Genomic DNA, 13,873 nt, shown 5'->3' with positions numbered 1-13,873 from the left:
GATAAAGCAAAGCAGTTCGACGCATACAACAACAGAGTTACACATGCAATAAACAAATATACAATCACTAATACAGTAGAAAAATCTATATACAGCATGTGCAAATGAGGTAGGATAAGAGAGGTAAGGCAATAAATAGAACATGGTGGTGAAGTGCTCGACTCAATCCTATAGAAAATTTGTGGGCAGAACTGAAAAAGCAGGTGCAAGCAAGTTACACCAGCACAGTCAGGAGGAATGGGCTAAAATTCACCCAACTTATTGTGGGAAGCTTGTGGAAGGCTACCCAAAACATTTGACCCAAGTTAAACAATTTAAAGGCAATGCTACCAAATACTAATTGAGTGTATGTAAACTTCTGACCCACTGGGAATGTGATGAAAGAAATAAAATCTAAAATAAATCACTCTCTCTACTATTATTCTTACATTTCATATTCTTAAAATAAAGTGGTGATCATAACTGACCTAAAACTATCATTTTTACTAGGATTAAATGTCAGGAATTGTGAAAAACTGAGTTTAAATGTACTTGGCTAAGGTGCATCTGAAAACTTCCGACTGTATATTGTATGTTTTAAACGTTCAATAATTTTTTTTATAAAAAATAAAAACCTTTAATCAACAATAGACCAGCAGCTGGCTGGCTGGCTGTACTTTGCAGAACAAATACACATCAAGTGATTTTGTTGACAAGACCAATGAGGAAGAAGCGAAGCGAGAGATTGCACTCCCGTCAAAATCTGTCCACGTGGAATGCAGCGACAAGCGGACAGTCATTATATACAGTATCTCTGACAAAAAATATCTGGTTTAAAAATCAAATAACACAGAATACAACCTTACCATCAAATGCTTACTTACAAGCCCTTAACCAACAATGCAGAGTTTAAGTAACAAAATATTAGCAAAAATAATTTAAAAAGGGAACAATAAAATACTCTAACAATAACGAGGCTATATACCAGGGGGTACTGGTACCGAGTCAATGTGCGGGGGAACAGGTTAGTTGAGGTAATATGTACAGTACCAGTCAAAAGATTGAACACACCTACCCATTCAAGGGTTTTTCTTTACTGTTCGAAAAGCATTCCAGGTGAAGCTGGTTGAGAGAATGCCAAGTGTGCAAAGCTGTTATCAAGGCAAAGGGTGGCTACTTTGAAGAAACCAAAATATTAAAAAATATTTTTTATACAAGGCTAGCATCCCAGAGTCGCCTCGTCACTGTTGATGTTTAGACTGGTGTTTTGCAAGTACTATTTAATGAAGCTGCCAGTTGAGGACTTGTGAGGCATGTGTTTCTCAAACTAGACACTCTAATGTACTTGTCCTCTTGCTCAGTTGTGCACTGGGGCCTCCCACTCTTTCTATTCTGGTTAGAGCCAGTTTGCGCTGTTCTGTGAAGGGAATAGTACACAGCGTTGTACGAGATCTTCAGTTTCTTGGCAATTTCTCACATGGAATAGCCTTCCTTTCTCAGAACAAGAATAGACTGATGAGTTTTAGAAGAAAGTCTTTGTTTCAGGCCATTTTGAGCCTGTAATCGAACCCACAAATGCTGATGCTCCAGATACTCAACTAGTCTAAAAGAATTGTATTGCTTTTTTAAAATCAGAACAACAGTTTTCAGCTGTGCTAACATAATTGCAAAAGGGTTTTCTAATGATCATTTAGCCTTTTAAAATTAAAACTTGGATTAGCTAACAACTTGCCATTGGAACACAGGAGTGATGGTTACTGATAAATGGGCCTCTGTACGCCTAAGTAGATATTCCAGTTTCCAGCTACAATAGTCATTTACAACATTAACAAATGTCTACACTGTGTTTCTGATCGATTTGATGTAAATTTTAAAAATGGGGGGAAAAATGCTTTTCTTTTCTTTTTTTTAAAGGACATTTCTAAGTGACCCCAAACTTTTGAATGGTAGAGTAGGTATTACAGACTCGGTCAGGGAAAAGTTAAAAATGGCAGTGAAGACACTTGCCAGTTGGTCAGTGCATGCTCGGAGTACGTGCCCTAGTAATCAGTGAACGTTGACCTGTTTTTAAAATTTTACTCACATAGGCTGCGGAGAGCGTGATCACAGTGATCACCGGAACAGCTGGTGCTCTCATGCATTGTTCTGTGTTGCTCGCCTGAGCATTGAAGGCATTTAGCTCATCTGGTAGGCTCGCGTCACTGGGCAGCTTGCGGCTGGGTTTCCCTTTGTAATCCGTAGTTCTGTATTGACGCTTTGCATGGTTTTTATTGTGTCCAGATTAGTGTGACACTCCTTGAAAGTGGCAGCTGTAGCCTTTAGCTCAGTGCGGATGTTGCCTGAAATCCATGGCTTTGATTGGGATATGTACGTACATTCACTTTGGGGACAACATCGTCAATGCACTTATTGACTGATGTGGTATACTCCTCAATGCCATCGGATGAATCCCGGAACAAATTCCAGTCTGTGCTAGCAAAACAGTCCTGAAGATTAGCATCCGCGTCATCTGACCACCTCCGTATTGAGCGAGTCTCCCTGCTTGAGTTTTTGCTTGTAAACAGGAATCAGGAGGATAGAATTGTGGTCAGAGTTGCCAAATGGACGGTGAGGGAGAGCGTCTCTGTATGTGGAGTAAAAGGTGGTCTAGAGTTTTTTTTCCTTCCTTTGGTTGCAAGTGACATGCTGGAGGAAATTAGGTAAAACAGATTTAAGTTTTCCTGCATTAAAGTCCCAGGCTACGAGAAGCGCTGCTTCTGGGTGAGCATTCGCTTGTTTGTTCATGGCCTTATACAGCTCGTTGAGTGCGGTGTTAGTGCCTGCATCGGTTTGTAGCCTCGAAAAAGATGAAACTCTTGGTAAATAGTGGTCTACAGCTTATCATGAGGTACTCTACATCAAGCGAGCAAAACCTTCAAACGTCCTTCATATTAGAGATTGCGCACCAGCTGTTGTTGACAAATAGACACAGACCACCACCCCGTGACTTACCGGAGGTTGCTGTTCTGTCTTGCCGATGCACGTAAAACCCAGCCAACTGTATATTATCCATGCATGTTCGCCAGGACAGATGGTAAAGGCGGATTATCTATTCGCCGACGAATTCTGAGAGAAGCACCCGGATCTGCGGCCCTTGTATATGCAGCTCCTCTTCATGCGAATGATGGGGATTTTGGCCAGGTCCGGGAGGAGTCGTTCTGATGTCCAGGGGCTATTTTCGGTCATAAGAGTTGGTGGCAGAAACCAGGGGTGCAACTTTCACTGGGTCATGTTCCCCCACATTCTGAAATTGCATTTTTTGTCCCCACCCCCGTTTTAGCAACGGTGTGCTTTAGGACCATGCGGACGCCTCCGAGTGGTCGGGTAGGCTGTTTGGAGTGTTTATTTGACTGGATTTAGGACCACGTGGATACCACAGAGCGGGCTGACAGGCTGTGCGAAAGCAAAGCTTCTGGAAGGCTGGCTGAACCAGCACGGGAGAGTTGAGCATGGTACAGTGTGTACGTGTTGGGCTCTTTCACCGAGTTGTAAAGGTAGCAGAACAGAAACTGGCTCCTCTTTAGTTGACTGTTGTGGCTGACAAGGTAACTGCTGTTTAACCTGTTGGGTCTAGGGGGCAGCATTTGCACGTCTGGATAAAAAAAATGTACCCGATTTAATCTGGTTACTAATCCTACCCAGTAACTAGAATATGCATATACTTATTATATATGGATAGAAAACACTCTAAAGTTTCCAAAACTGTTTGAATGGTGTCTGTGAGTATAACAGAACTCATTTGGCAGGCAAAACCCTGAGACATTTTCTGACAGGAAGTGGATACCTGATGTGTTGTATTGACTTTAAACCTATCCCATTGAAAAACACAGGGGTTTAGGAATATTTTGGCACTTCCTATTGCTTCCACTAGATGTCACCAGCCTTTACAAAGTGTTTTGAGTCTTCTGGAGGGAGATCTGACCGAACAAGAGCCATGGAACGGTGATGTCCCATTAGACACCTGGCGCGCTAGTTCATGTTGGGTACCCTCGTTCCAATACGTTATAAAAGAGTATGCATTCGTCCACCTTGAATATTATTCATGTTCTGGTTAAAAAGGCCCTAATGATTTATGCTATACAACGTTTGACATGTTTGAACGAACGGAAATATATGTTTTCCCCTCGTTCATGACGACGAAGTCCGGCTGGCTTACATCATGTGCTAACGGACGGAGATTTTTGGACATAAATGATGAGCTTTTTTTGAACAAAACTACATTCGTTATGGACCTGGAAGTGACATCTGATGAAGAGAATCAAAGGTAATGGATTATTTACATAGTATTTTCGATTTTAGATCTCCCCAACATGACGTCTAGTCTGTATCGCAACGTATTTTTCTGGGCGCAGTGCTCAGATTATTGCAAAGTGTGATTTCCCAGTAAGGTTATTTTTAAATCTGGCAAGTTGATTGCGTTCAAGAGATGTAAATCTATAATTCTTTAAATGACAATATAATATTTTACCAATGTTTTCTAATTTTAATTATTTAATTTCTGACGCTGACTTGACTGCCGGTTATTGGAGGGAAACGATTTCCTCAACATCAATGCCATAGTAAAACGCTGTTTTTGGATATAAAAATGAACTTGATAGAACTAAAAATGCATGCATTGTCTAACATAATGTCCTAGGAGTGTCATCTGATGGAGATTGTAAAAGGTTAGTGCATCATTTTAGCTGGTTTTATGGTTTTGGTGACCCTGTCTTTGACTTGACAAAACATTACACACAACTCTTGTAAATGTACTGTCCTAACATACTCTAAATTTATGCTTTCGCCGTAAAACCTTTTTGAAATCGTAAAACGTGGTTAGATTAAGGAGATGTTTATCTTTCAAATGGTGTAACATAGTTGTATTTTTGAAAAATTTGAATTTTGACATTAATTTGGATTCAAATTTGCCGCTCTTGAAATGCACCTGCTGTTGATGGAGTGCACCACGGGTGGCACGCTAGCGTCCCACCTAGCCCCAAGAGGTTAACTTAACAGAAAAATAAACAAGTGTTTATTCGCAGGGCTGAACTAGTATTGTTATTGACATGTAACATCAGCTAATGTTTCATCCCCTCTCAACTGAGGTGAATGAATAAGCTACGCTAGTGAGTAGCTACCATAGCCAGGTCAGCTCTAGCCTCTAGTTATCTGGCACATAGTAATAATAGCCACCTCAACTGACAGCAGTTTTTTGTATGGAAATGTTTTGTGGCCTTTGTTTTGTCCCGTTTCAGAAGTAAATGAACTTGGCAAGCTTTCGCTGGTTAATATACCATTAGAGAGAGAGAGACAGCCAAAATTGGCTTATATTAGCTATTATTTTTCCTCAATCAAACTAGACCTGAATCAAACGATCGGCCAAACGATTGAAGATTGATATTCTGACGTTTTTTCAGTGCAATGTGAGTTGTATTAGTCAGTCTGGCAACGTAACTGTATTGACCTGTCAGTTTCCCTAGCTAATTCCCTCATTTTCACAGTGACACAGTCAGTAATAAACAGCTCTAACGTTAAAGGCTTCACTGTCATGGTGCACAGTAGAGGTCTGCGCTCCCGCCAGCTGGCTTTTTTGTCCTACTCCCACCCGCTACCACAAGAACTGGTCCCAAACCCAACCGCGGTCCCCCAATGTTATTTTAGGCGTAAGTGACGCAGCTCACTTGCCAGCCATGGTCCCAGCAATTTTGCACCCTATAGGCAATATAAAATGCGCAAAAACACTCTTAAATAGGTTAAATTACCAGAGATTCTCACATGGCCCTTACATTGTATTACTGGGCTATATCAGCCAATATGCTAGAGAGAGCATAGTTGGAGAGACCTGCACTTTCTCTTGAGCTATTTTTTTAAGTTTAGCCTACCTTTTAGGAGTGGGAAGATTCCCTCCAGGGTCAGAGAGCCAGGGAAGACCAGTCTCGGGCTCTCAGGTGAATTCTGCAGTATATTCAGTGAATGATACAAAATTCCATCTTGAATTGATGGGTAGACCTACAGTAGCTACATGACAGCAGCCTAAGCTTAAAGCTACAGACTAAGATCTGGGAATAATGGTCATTTCAATTATTGAACCATCTATTCTTGGATAATAGAATGTATAAATGTTCACCAAAGTAATTCTTTGTCATGCCTCATTTTAGGAGGATCAGATGGTGACAAGGGTCTCAGCAGGGTCCGGCAGTCCAGGGAAGACCAGTCTGACAGAGGTGAGGTGAATCTTTTCAGATACAACATTTTATTCTCTCTGTCCAGCAAACACTGGACAAGCCAGATGCCATTTTAAGGCAGTCTAACAAACCTCCAAAGTTGATTTCCAAACTGTATCAAGGGTTGATAGAGGCTTTTCCAGAAACATGTATAACAAACATATGAGGAAGACCTGCGAGACACTATTGATGATGAATGGATAAAGATATGTTAGAATGCCCAGTCATGTTCATATAATCTCAGACATAAATGACTGCAGTTTAAGACCACCCATAGAACGTAATATATATGCCAGGAAACTGAATATCATGCACTCAGAAATGGTATTATTCTGCTGGAGGTGTAAAGCACAAAAGGGGGCATATTTGCATATGTTATGGTCTTGTGAAGGATGTCTGAATTCTGGCAAAGAGTATGTTATTTTATCTCAGCATGTCTACAGATTCTTCCTTCTCCGTGTTTTTGTTTGCTTGGAAATGTTGATACTGGAGACTGTTATCAGAAGAAACTGTGTAACCTAGCATTTATAGTGGCTAATAAATGCATTGCCATTAATTGGAAGGATGATTATCCTCCAATAATGTATGGAAGAAATGTCAAGTTATGTACAGTACCACTAGATTTGTTTTAAGATTAAGGGTATACAGTGCAACTTTCATAAGGTCTGAATACCTTATATGGAATACTGCATGACAAAAGGAGTCTGTATTGAAAACATGCCCACGTCAGGGGAGATAACTATTTAGGCAATCCCTAGTTGCTGGACAGCTCAGTCCTGGCTCTGGGGGTCTGCTGTACTGTTGTCACTCTGGCCTTAGCCTAACACACCTGAAACCAATAATGAAAGATTTAGGATCTTAGTGAAACAGAGTGGGGTGTGTTGGGTTGGGGCGCCACAGAGCCGTGGACCCCTAGGGCCATGTGTGCAAGTAAAAAGTGTCTAAGTAAAAAGAGCTATACAGTACTATTAGGCCTATGATATGAATTATGTGGAGGGTGTACATTCAACTTTTGTTTTCATTCAACTTGTGTTCCAAACCTTTCCTTTGAGACACAAAAAAAAAGATTGTGTTGGGGAGAAGATTGTGTTGGGGATAAAGTTAAGTTATTGACTAGTCTGGACGGGGTCGGGCGTGTAGGTGGCTCGGGTTAGCTGGGCAATCTGGCTGAAATTTGATATAGAGAATGTCTTAAAGACAAAGGTTATGTCTGTACTTTTTCTCTAAGAGTTGTTCATTTGTTAGGCTATTGGTTAACGGTGCAACACAATATTGATTGCATTATCATGATCTAGTTCAGTCTTATCAATCACTTAAACAAATTCAATACTCTCTTACCTAGCTTGATGACTGTAGGCATTTTGCTTCATTTTTGTTGTTCTAAATAGAGACGGGTAGAAGGGCCATGGGTCAAATACGATTGTATAGAAATGCAGGAAATTTGCTTTAGATGCCCCCAAAAATGGGAGGACCCCCAGACCCCCTGCCAAGTTCTATCCCCCTCTACAAATAGCACTGCTGGGTGATTTAAAAAAAAAGTCCCAGTCGATGGATCAATATTATAATAATACTCTTAGCAACATTTTTTATTTATAATATGTAGAATCTATGAAAATAGAAAGGTTCAGAACTTTTCTGAAACATCTCAGCAGAGTTGAAAAATATATGGCAAATATACTGTGTCCGTAAAATGTATATAGTATGTATAAGCTGGAAGTAAAAGCCAAGTGTTGTTGTCCATTAGTTTACTCCAATTAGAGGGATGGTAGGGTTAGGGGGGAAATAAAGGAAAATATATATAAGTAACCCCCCCATTTCTAAAACCAAAGTTGTGCCCATGGCAGAAACATTATTTACAAAAAAGTTAAACAACACGAAAAAACACACACAATAGCACAATCGGTTAGGAGACTGTAAAACCGCAGCCATCTCCACCGCCGACATTCACAGAGCCATCTCTGAGGACAGATGCTTCAGCATTCCATGCTTTTTCTCTGGTCAAAATGTACTTGTATTGAAGGTTGCTAGGGTCATACAACATAGTGAGCTTTTTAGTTCAACGATCAAACGGGTGTCATCCATTTTGCCAACTTTGTCCTGTCAAATTTTAGATGCACTATTGTAAAGTGGTTGTTCCACTGGATATCATAAGGTGAATGCACCAATTTGTAAGTCGCTCTGTATAAGAGCGTCTGCTAAATGACTTAAATGTAAATTGGAATATCTTCCAAGGAGGGTAGGGGGGAGGGGTCTACTCTATAGAATCCTCAAAAACATTAATACAAGCTAAACTATCAACTTCCTGTCCGTTCATCAGCTAAAAGTTTCTAACAAGCATTGATACTATAGATATAAGAACCTACCTTGAATTATGAACTAGGAAGACTACAGTTCCGTTTATATATTTGTTTCATACAGGTAGGCCTACTGCTATTGTATTGATTAAGTGTCAAAAAAGGATTTATACCAATTATTTCAGGCATTTTGAATGGCGAGTGGATCTGAGACAAATAGATTCCAAACCTAGTTTTACGTTGCTGCTACAGCAGCCGCGCAACATCTACACATGCGCCGATGTAGCAGGTAACATTTCCTACAGTAGGACTCTATCAACTCCATTTCACGCAAGTCTCACGGACATGGATTCCACATGCGTGGTGTAGCTGGGCAGTAACACTTCATGTGTGTAGTAGGCCTGAACCTGCACACACACCTAGAGAGTGTGGCTAACCTTGTCTCCAGGCTATTTCAGCAGGAATTGTCTGGTGAACGAGGCTAGAGAACGCTGTTTCAGTTGATTTGTTTTGCCCAGACATTATGCTGATATGATGTGAATGGACAATGTATAATTAATATAGTATATGTTACTCTCCCTATCCAGCAGAAATGTGTGTAGCCGGCATTGAGGAATAGCAGCCATTTTGGCACTGAGAGCTCATCGTCACACAGCTATCACGGTGGAGAGGTTGGGAATGACTGGGCTAAATTTACCTTGGGGGATGATTCACTAGCCATTATAGTGTGAAGGGCCAGGATTAGAATTTAGTCAGGACACTGAGGTCAACTCCTGACAAAAAGTGCAATGGCTACAGCGTTAGGACCTTGGTCATCCAAGGTCTAGCACCCTGACCAAGCCCAACCCAGCTTATCTTCAGCAATAAACTAGCAGGATGCAGGTTGGTAGGGCTGCTAGCCGAAGAGTTGTAAATTCCATTTCTCCAACCTTGGCTTGAAAAGTATCATCCAATGCATTTATGGTATGTATCTAAATACAAATATATTTACTATTATGTTGAAGACACAATATGGTCTCTCACTTTGAGATTTAGGATCCAGCCATTCGACTGATCCCTCTTAACGAGGCCATTAAAGTCCCTGAATAAACGATCTGCCAACAGAACATACTTTACCCCATGCCTGCTCCCAGACTGATAAGGGAGAGAGGGAGCAGGAAAGTGGGGCCAACACATCAATACTGCTCTAATTTACTGACCCTTTAAAAATGTGTTGAGTGGCAAAAGCTTACCGTGCTTTGCAACTGTATTAATTTCATGTGCTAAGGTCTTTTCCCCCTTGTTACTGCTGAGCTAAGTTGGGATCAACTACTTCAAAAGCATTTCATAGTTGACAACAAAATCCACTCAAATCCAATGACATAACAGTGTCTTATTCGTATTAACTCACTCACCTCCAGGTACTGTTAGTTACTTTAGCAAAATAAATCTGCCGCAGACCAACTGACAGAACTAGCCACCTAATTGACTCGGTACCAATACCTTTTGTATATATCCTCGTTATAGTTTTTTTTTTAACTGTGTTACTATTTTTCCTTTAGTTTATTTAGCAAATTTATCTTACTTTAAAAAAAAAAAAAAACTCTGCATTGTTGGTTAAGGGCTCGTAAGTAAGCATTTCACGGTAAGGTCTACACCTGCTGTAATCAACACGTGACAAATAAAAATGTGATAATTGGGCTGATACCGGAAATGGCTGGCCTTAAGGCGTCAGTATGCTTCCGTTCGGCTGGTGTCTAGCCGAACTCGGCTAGCCAAACTCCCTTAAAAGACATTAGCTTGAAAAACGAGAAAAGAGGCAATAGTACTGTTTGTCCATTTTGCGACGCGGTAGCCAGTATACACTTCCTCAAAATAGTCATAATTAATGTAAGATAATTTAGAAATTTGTCATTCTTTTTGCAGATGAGATCTTAGTCACACAATTTTACATCTAACTAAGATGTTTGGTGTAGTATTTCTCAATTAATTGTTTTTGCACGATAACGAGTCGTCTCTCGTTAAAGACTTTATTGAAGAATCCCTACTGTTGACCAATCACCAACGAAGGGGCGTAGACTTCGGCTCTGAATTCCGGCTTGCCTCCAGAAAAAATGTGCCCGAACAGCTGAAAAAAATCCTTACCAATGTCCAAAACGTCATCTTCCGAACTGTTTTAGGCTTGGATGCATGAGGACGCCTTAACAGAGCTATAGACATGCTCATGAAAGGGGGATGGGACTGTATGGGACCAGTGGGACTGTAGAATGTCAAGTTTAACCCTGTGACAATTTCCATCGTCCAGTGACTGTGGTAGAGCAGCGCAGCTGATCGTTGCACAGTGAGGGACCTCCCTGAACCACAGACTTGTTTAATCCCGAGCTGGCCACTAAGAGGCTTATGTGTCACTTGATGCTGTAGCACTACAGTCCTGCCGGCAATGCTTCTTAAACTTACAGAAGGTAAACAATTTACATTTCAGTCATTTAGCAGACGCTCTTATCCAGAGCGACTTACAGTAGTGAATGCATACATTTCATACAATTTCATACATTTTTTTTTTTCCTGTGCTGGCCCCCCGTGGGAATCGAACCCACAAGCCTGGTGTTGCAAACACCATGCTCTACCAACTGAGCTACGAGTAAAGCAGTATGTAAACATTACACGCTACATTGACTGATCACTTTAATAATGGAACAGTAGTCACTATGTTTACATACTGCTTTACTCATTTCATATGTATATACTGTATTCTAATCGAATGTATCTTAGTCCATGCCACTCCGACATTGCTCATCCTAATATTTGTATTTGTAATTCCATTCTTTTACTTTTAGATGTGTGTGTATTATTAGATACTACTGCACTGTTGGAGCTAGGAACACAAGCATTTTACTACACCCGCAATAACATCTGCATGTGACCAATAAAATGTGACTTCAGTCAGTGAGAATGAGGGTGACTTGGACACCTTCCTCTTCACTCAACAGTGAAACTATTCGCTACACAGAGACTGTAAGCTGATTACCCAACCTTGCCTGATGCTACCTGCGACAGAGAGAACCTGCCCAGACATGCTGGCAGGTTTCTGTTTTATAGAATAATAAAATATACACTGAGTGTACAAAACATTATGAACACCTGCTCTTTCCATGAGACACTGACCATGTGAAACCAGGTGAATGCTATGATGTCACCTTTTAAATCCACTTCAAACGGTGTAGATGAAGGGGAGTAGACAGGTTAAAGAATGATTTTTAAGCCTTGAGACAATTGAGACATGGATTGTGTATTTGTGCCATTCAGAAGGTGAATGGGCAAGACAAAATATTTAAGTGCCATTAAATGGGGTATGGTAGTAGGTGCCAGGCGCACCGGTTTGTGTTAAGAACTGCAAAGCTACTGGGTTCCCGTGTGCATAAAGAATGGGCCACCACAAAGGACAACTTTGGGAAGCATTGGAGTCAACATGGGCCAGCATCCCTGTGGAACGCAGGCAGCTTCATTAAATAGTACCTGCAAAACACCAGTCTCAACGTCAAAAGTGAAGAGGCGACTCCGGGATGCTGGCCTTCTAGGCAGAAACGCAAAGAAAAAGCCATATCTCATCCTGGCCAATAAAAATAAAAGATTAAGATGGGCAAAAGAACACAGACACTGGACAGAGGAACTCTGCCTAGAAGGCCAGCATCCCGGAGTCGACTCTTCACTGTTGACGTTGAGACTGGTGTTTTGCGGGTACTATTTAATGAAGTTGCCAGTTGAGGACTTGTGAGGCGTCTGTTTCTCAAACTAGACACTCTAATGTACTTGTCCTCAGGCTCAGTTGTGCACCGAGGCCTCCAACTCTTCCTATTCGGGTTAGAGCCAGTTTGCTCTGTCCTGTGAAGGGAGTAGTACACAGCGTTGTACCAGATCTTCAGTTTCTTGGCAATTTCTCACATGGAATAGCCTTCATTTCTCAGAACAAGAATAGACTGATGAGTCTCAGAAGAACGTTCTTTGTTTCTGGCCATTTTGAGCCTGTAATCGAACCCACAAATGCTGATGCTCCAGATTCTCAACTATTCTAAAGGCCAGTTTTATTGCTTTTTTAATCACAAAAGTTTTCAGCTGTGCTAACATAATTGCAAAAGGGTATTCTAATGATCAATTAGCCTTTTAAATGATAAACTTGGATTAGCTAACAATGTGCCATTGGAACACGGGAGTGATGGTTGCTGATAATGGGCCTCTGAAATATCTACATCGGCGTACATTAAAAATAAGCCGATTCCAGCTACAATATTACCAATGTCTACACTGTATTTCTGACAAATTTGATGTTATTTTAATGGACAAAAAACCCGCTTTTCGTTCAAAAACAAGGAGATTTCTAAGTGATCTCAAACTTTTGAACGGTACTTTATGTACAGTACCAGTCGAACGTTTGGATACATTTACTCGTTCAAGGGTTTTTCTTTATTTTACTGTTTTGTACATTGTGGAATAATGGTGAAGACATCAAAAGTATGAAATAAAACATATGGAATCATGTAGTAACCAAAAAAGCTAAAACAAAACAAAATATATATTTTTTGATTCTTCAAAGGAGCCACCCTTTGCCTTGATGACAGCTTTGCACACTCTTGGCATTCTCTCAACCAGCTTCACCTGGAATGCTTTTCCAACAGTCTTGAAGGAGTTCAACAGTATTTTCCTTCACTCTGCAGTCCAACTCATCCTGAACCATATCAATTGGGTTGAGGTCAGGTGATTGTGGAGGCCAGGTCATCTGATGCAGCACTCCATCGCTCTTTTGGTCAAATAGCCCTTACACAGCCTGGAGGTGTGTTGGGTCATTGTCCTGTTGAAAAACAAATGATTGTCCCACTAGGCGCAAACCAGATGGGATGGTGTATCGCTGCAGAATGCTGTGGTAGCCACGCTGGTTAAATGACCCAAAAATCTCAAATTTGGACTCATCAGACCAAAGGACAGATTTCCACCGGTCTAAGGCTGGTTGAGAGAATGCCAAGAGTGTGCAAAGTTGTCATTGATTGGTGGATTTAAAAAAAAAAAAAATTACATTTTTTTACCACTCTCTCCCTCCAATTTCGTGATATCCAATTTGTAGTTACAGTCTTCTCCCATAGCCCCCATCCCCGTCTCGAGAAGAGTCGACAATCGAGAGCCATGCGTCCTCCTAAACACGAACCTGCCAAGCCACACTGCTTCTTGACACATTGCTCACTTAACCCAAAAGCCAGCCGCACCAATGTGTCGGAGGAAACAACGTCCAGCTGGTGATCGAAGTCTGCTTGCAGTCGCCCGGCCCGCCAAAAGGAGTTGCTAGAGCGCAATGGGACAACCCTCCCCTAACCCGGACGACGCTGGGCA

The 13,873-nt window shown here is 41.1% G+C and overlaps 1 protein-coding gene across 4 annotated transcripts in view; it reads right to left on the bottom strand.

Moving 5' to 3' along the window:
* Positions 1-13,873, bottom strand: part of ripor1 (RHO family interacting cell polarization regulator 1) — a 134,692-nt gene that overhangs the window by 56,497 nt on the left and 64,322 nt on the right. Inside the window, exon 2 of one of the 4 annotated variants that reach the window (XM_014149061.2) lies at positions 7,560-7,601. The exons of the other annotated variants lie outside the window; for them this stretch is intronic. Coding sequence (XP_014004536.1) covers positions 7,560-7,581 — 22 coding nt within the window. The 5' untranslated portion in view covers positions 7,582-7,601. The remainder of the gene's footprint in view (positions 1-7,559; positions 7,602-13,873) is intronic. 4 annotated transcript variants of the gene reach the window in all.

This window comes from Salmo salar, chromosome ssa16, assembly GCF_905237065.1.
Source record: "Salmo salar chromosome ssa16, Ssal_v3.1, whole genome shotgun sequence".
NCBI classification, from domain to species: Eukaryota; Metazoa; Chordata; class Actinopteri; order Salmoniformes; family Salmonidae; genus Salmo; species Salmo salar.
Note: the sequence above shows the minus strand (reverse complement) of the source record. Positions and strands in the feature narration are given on the sequence as shown.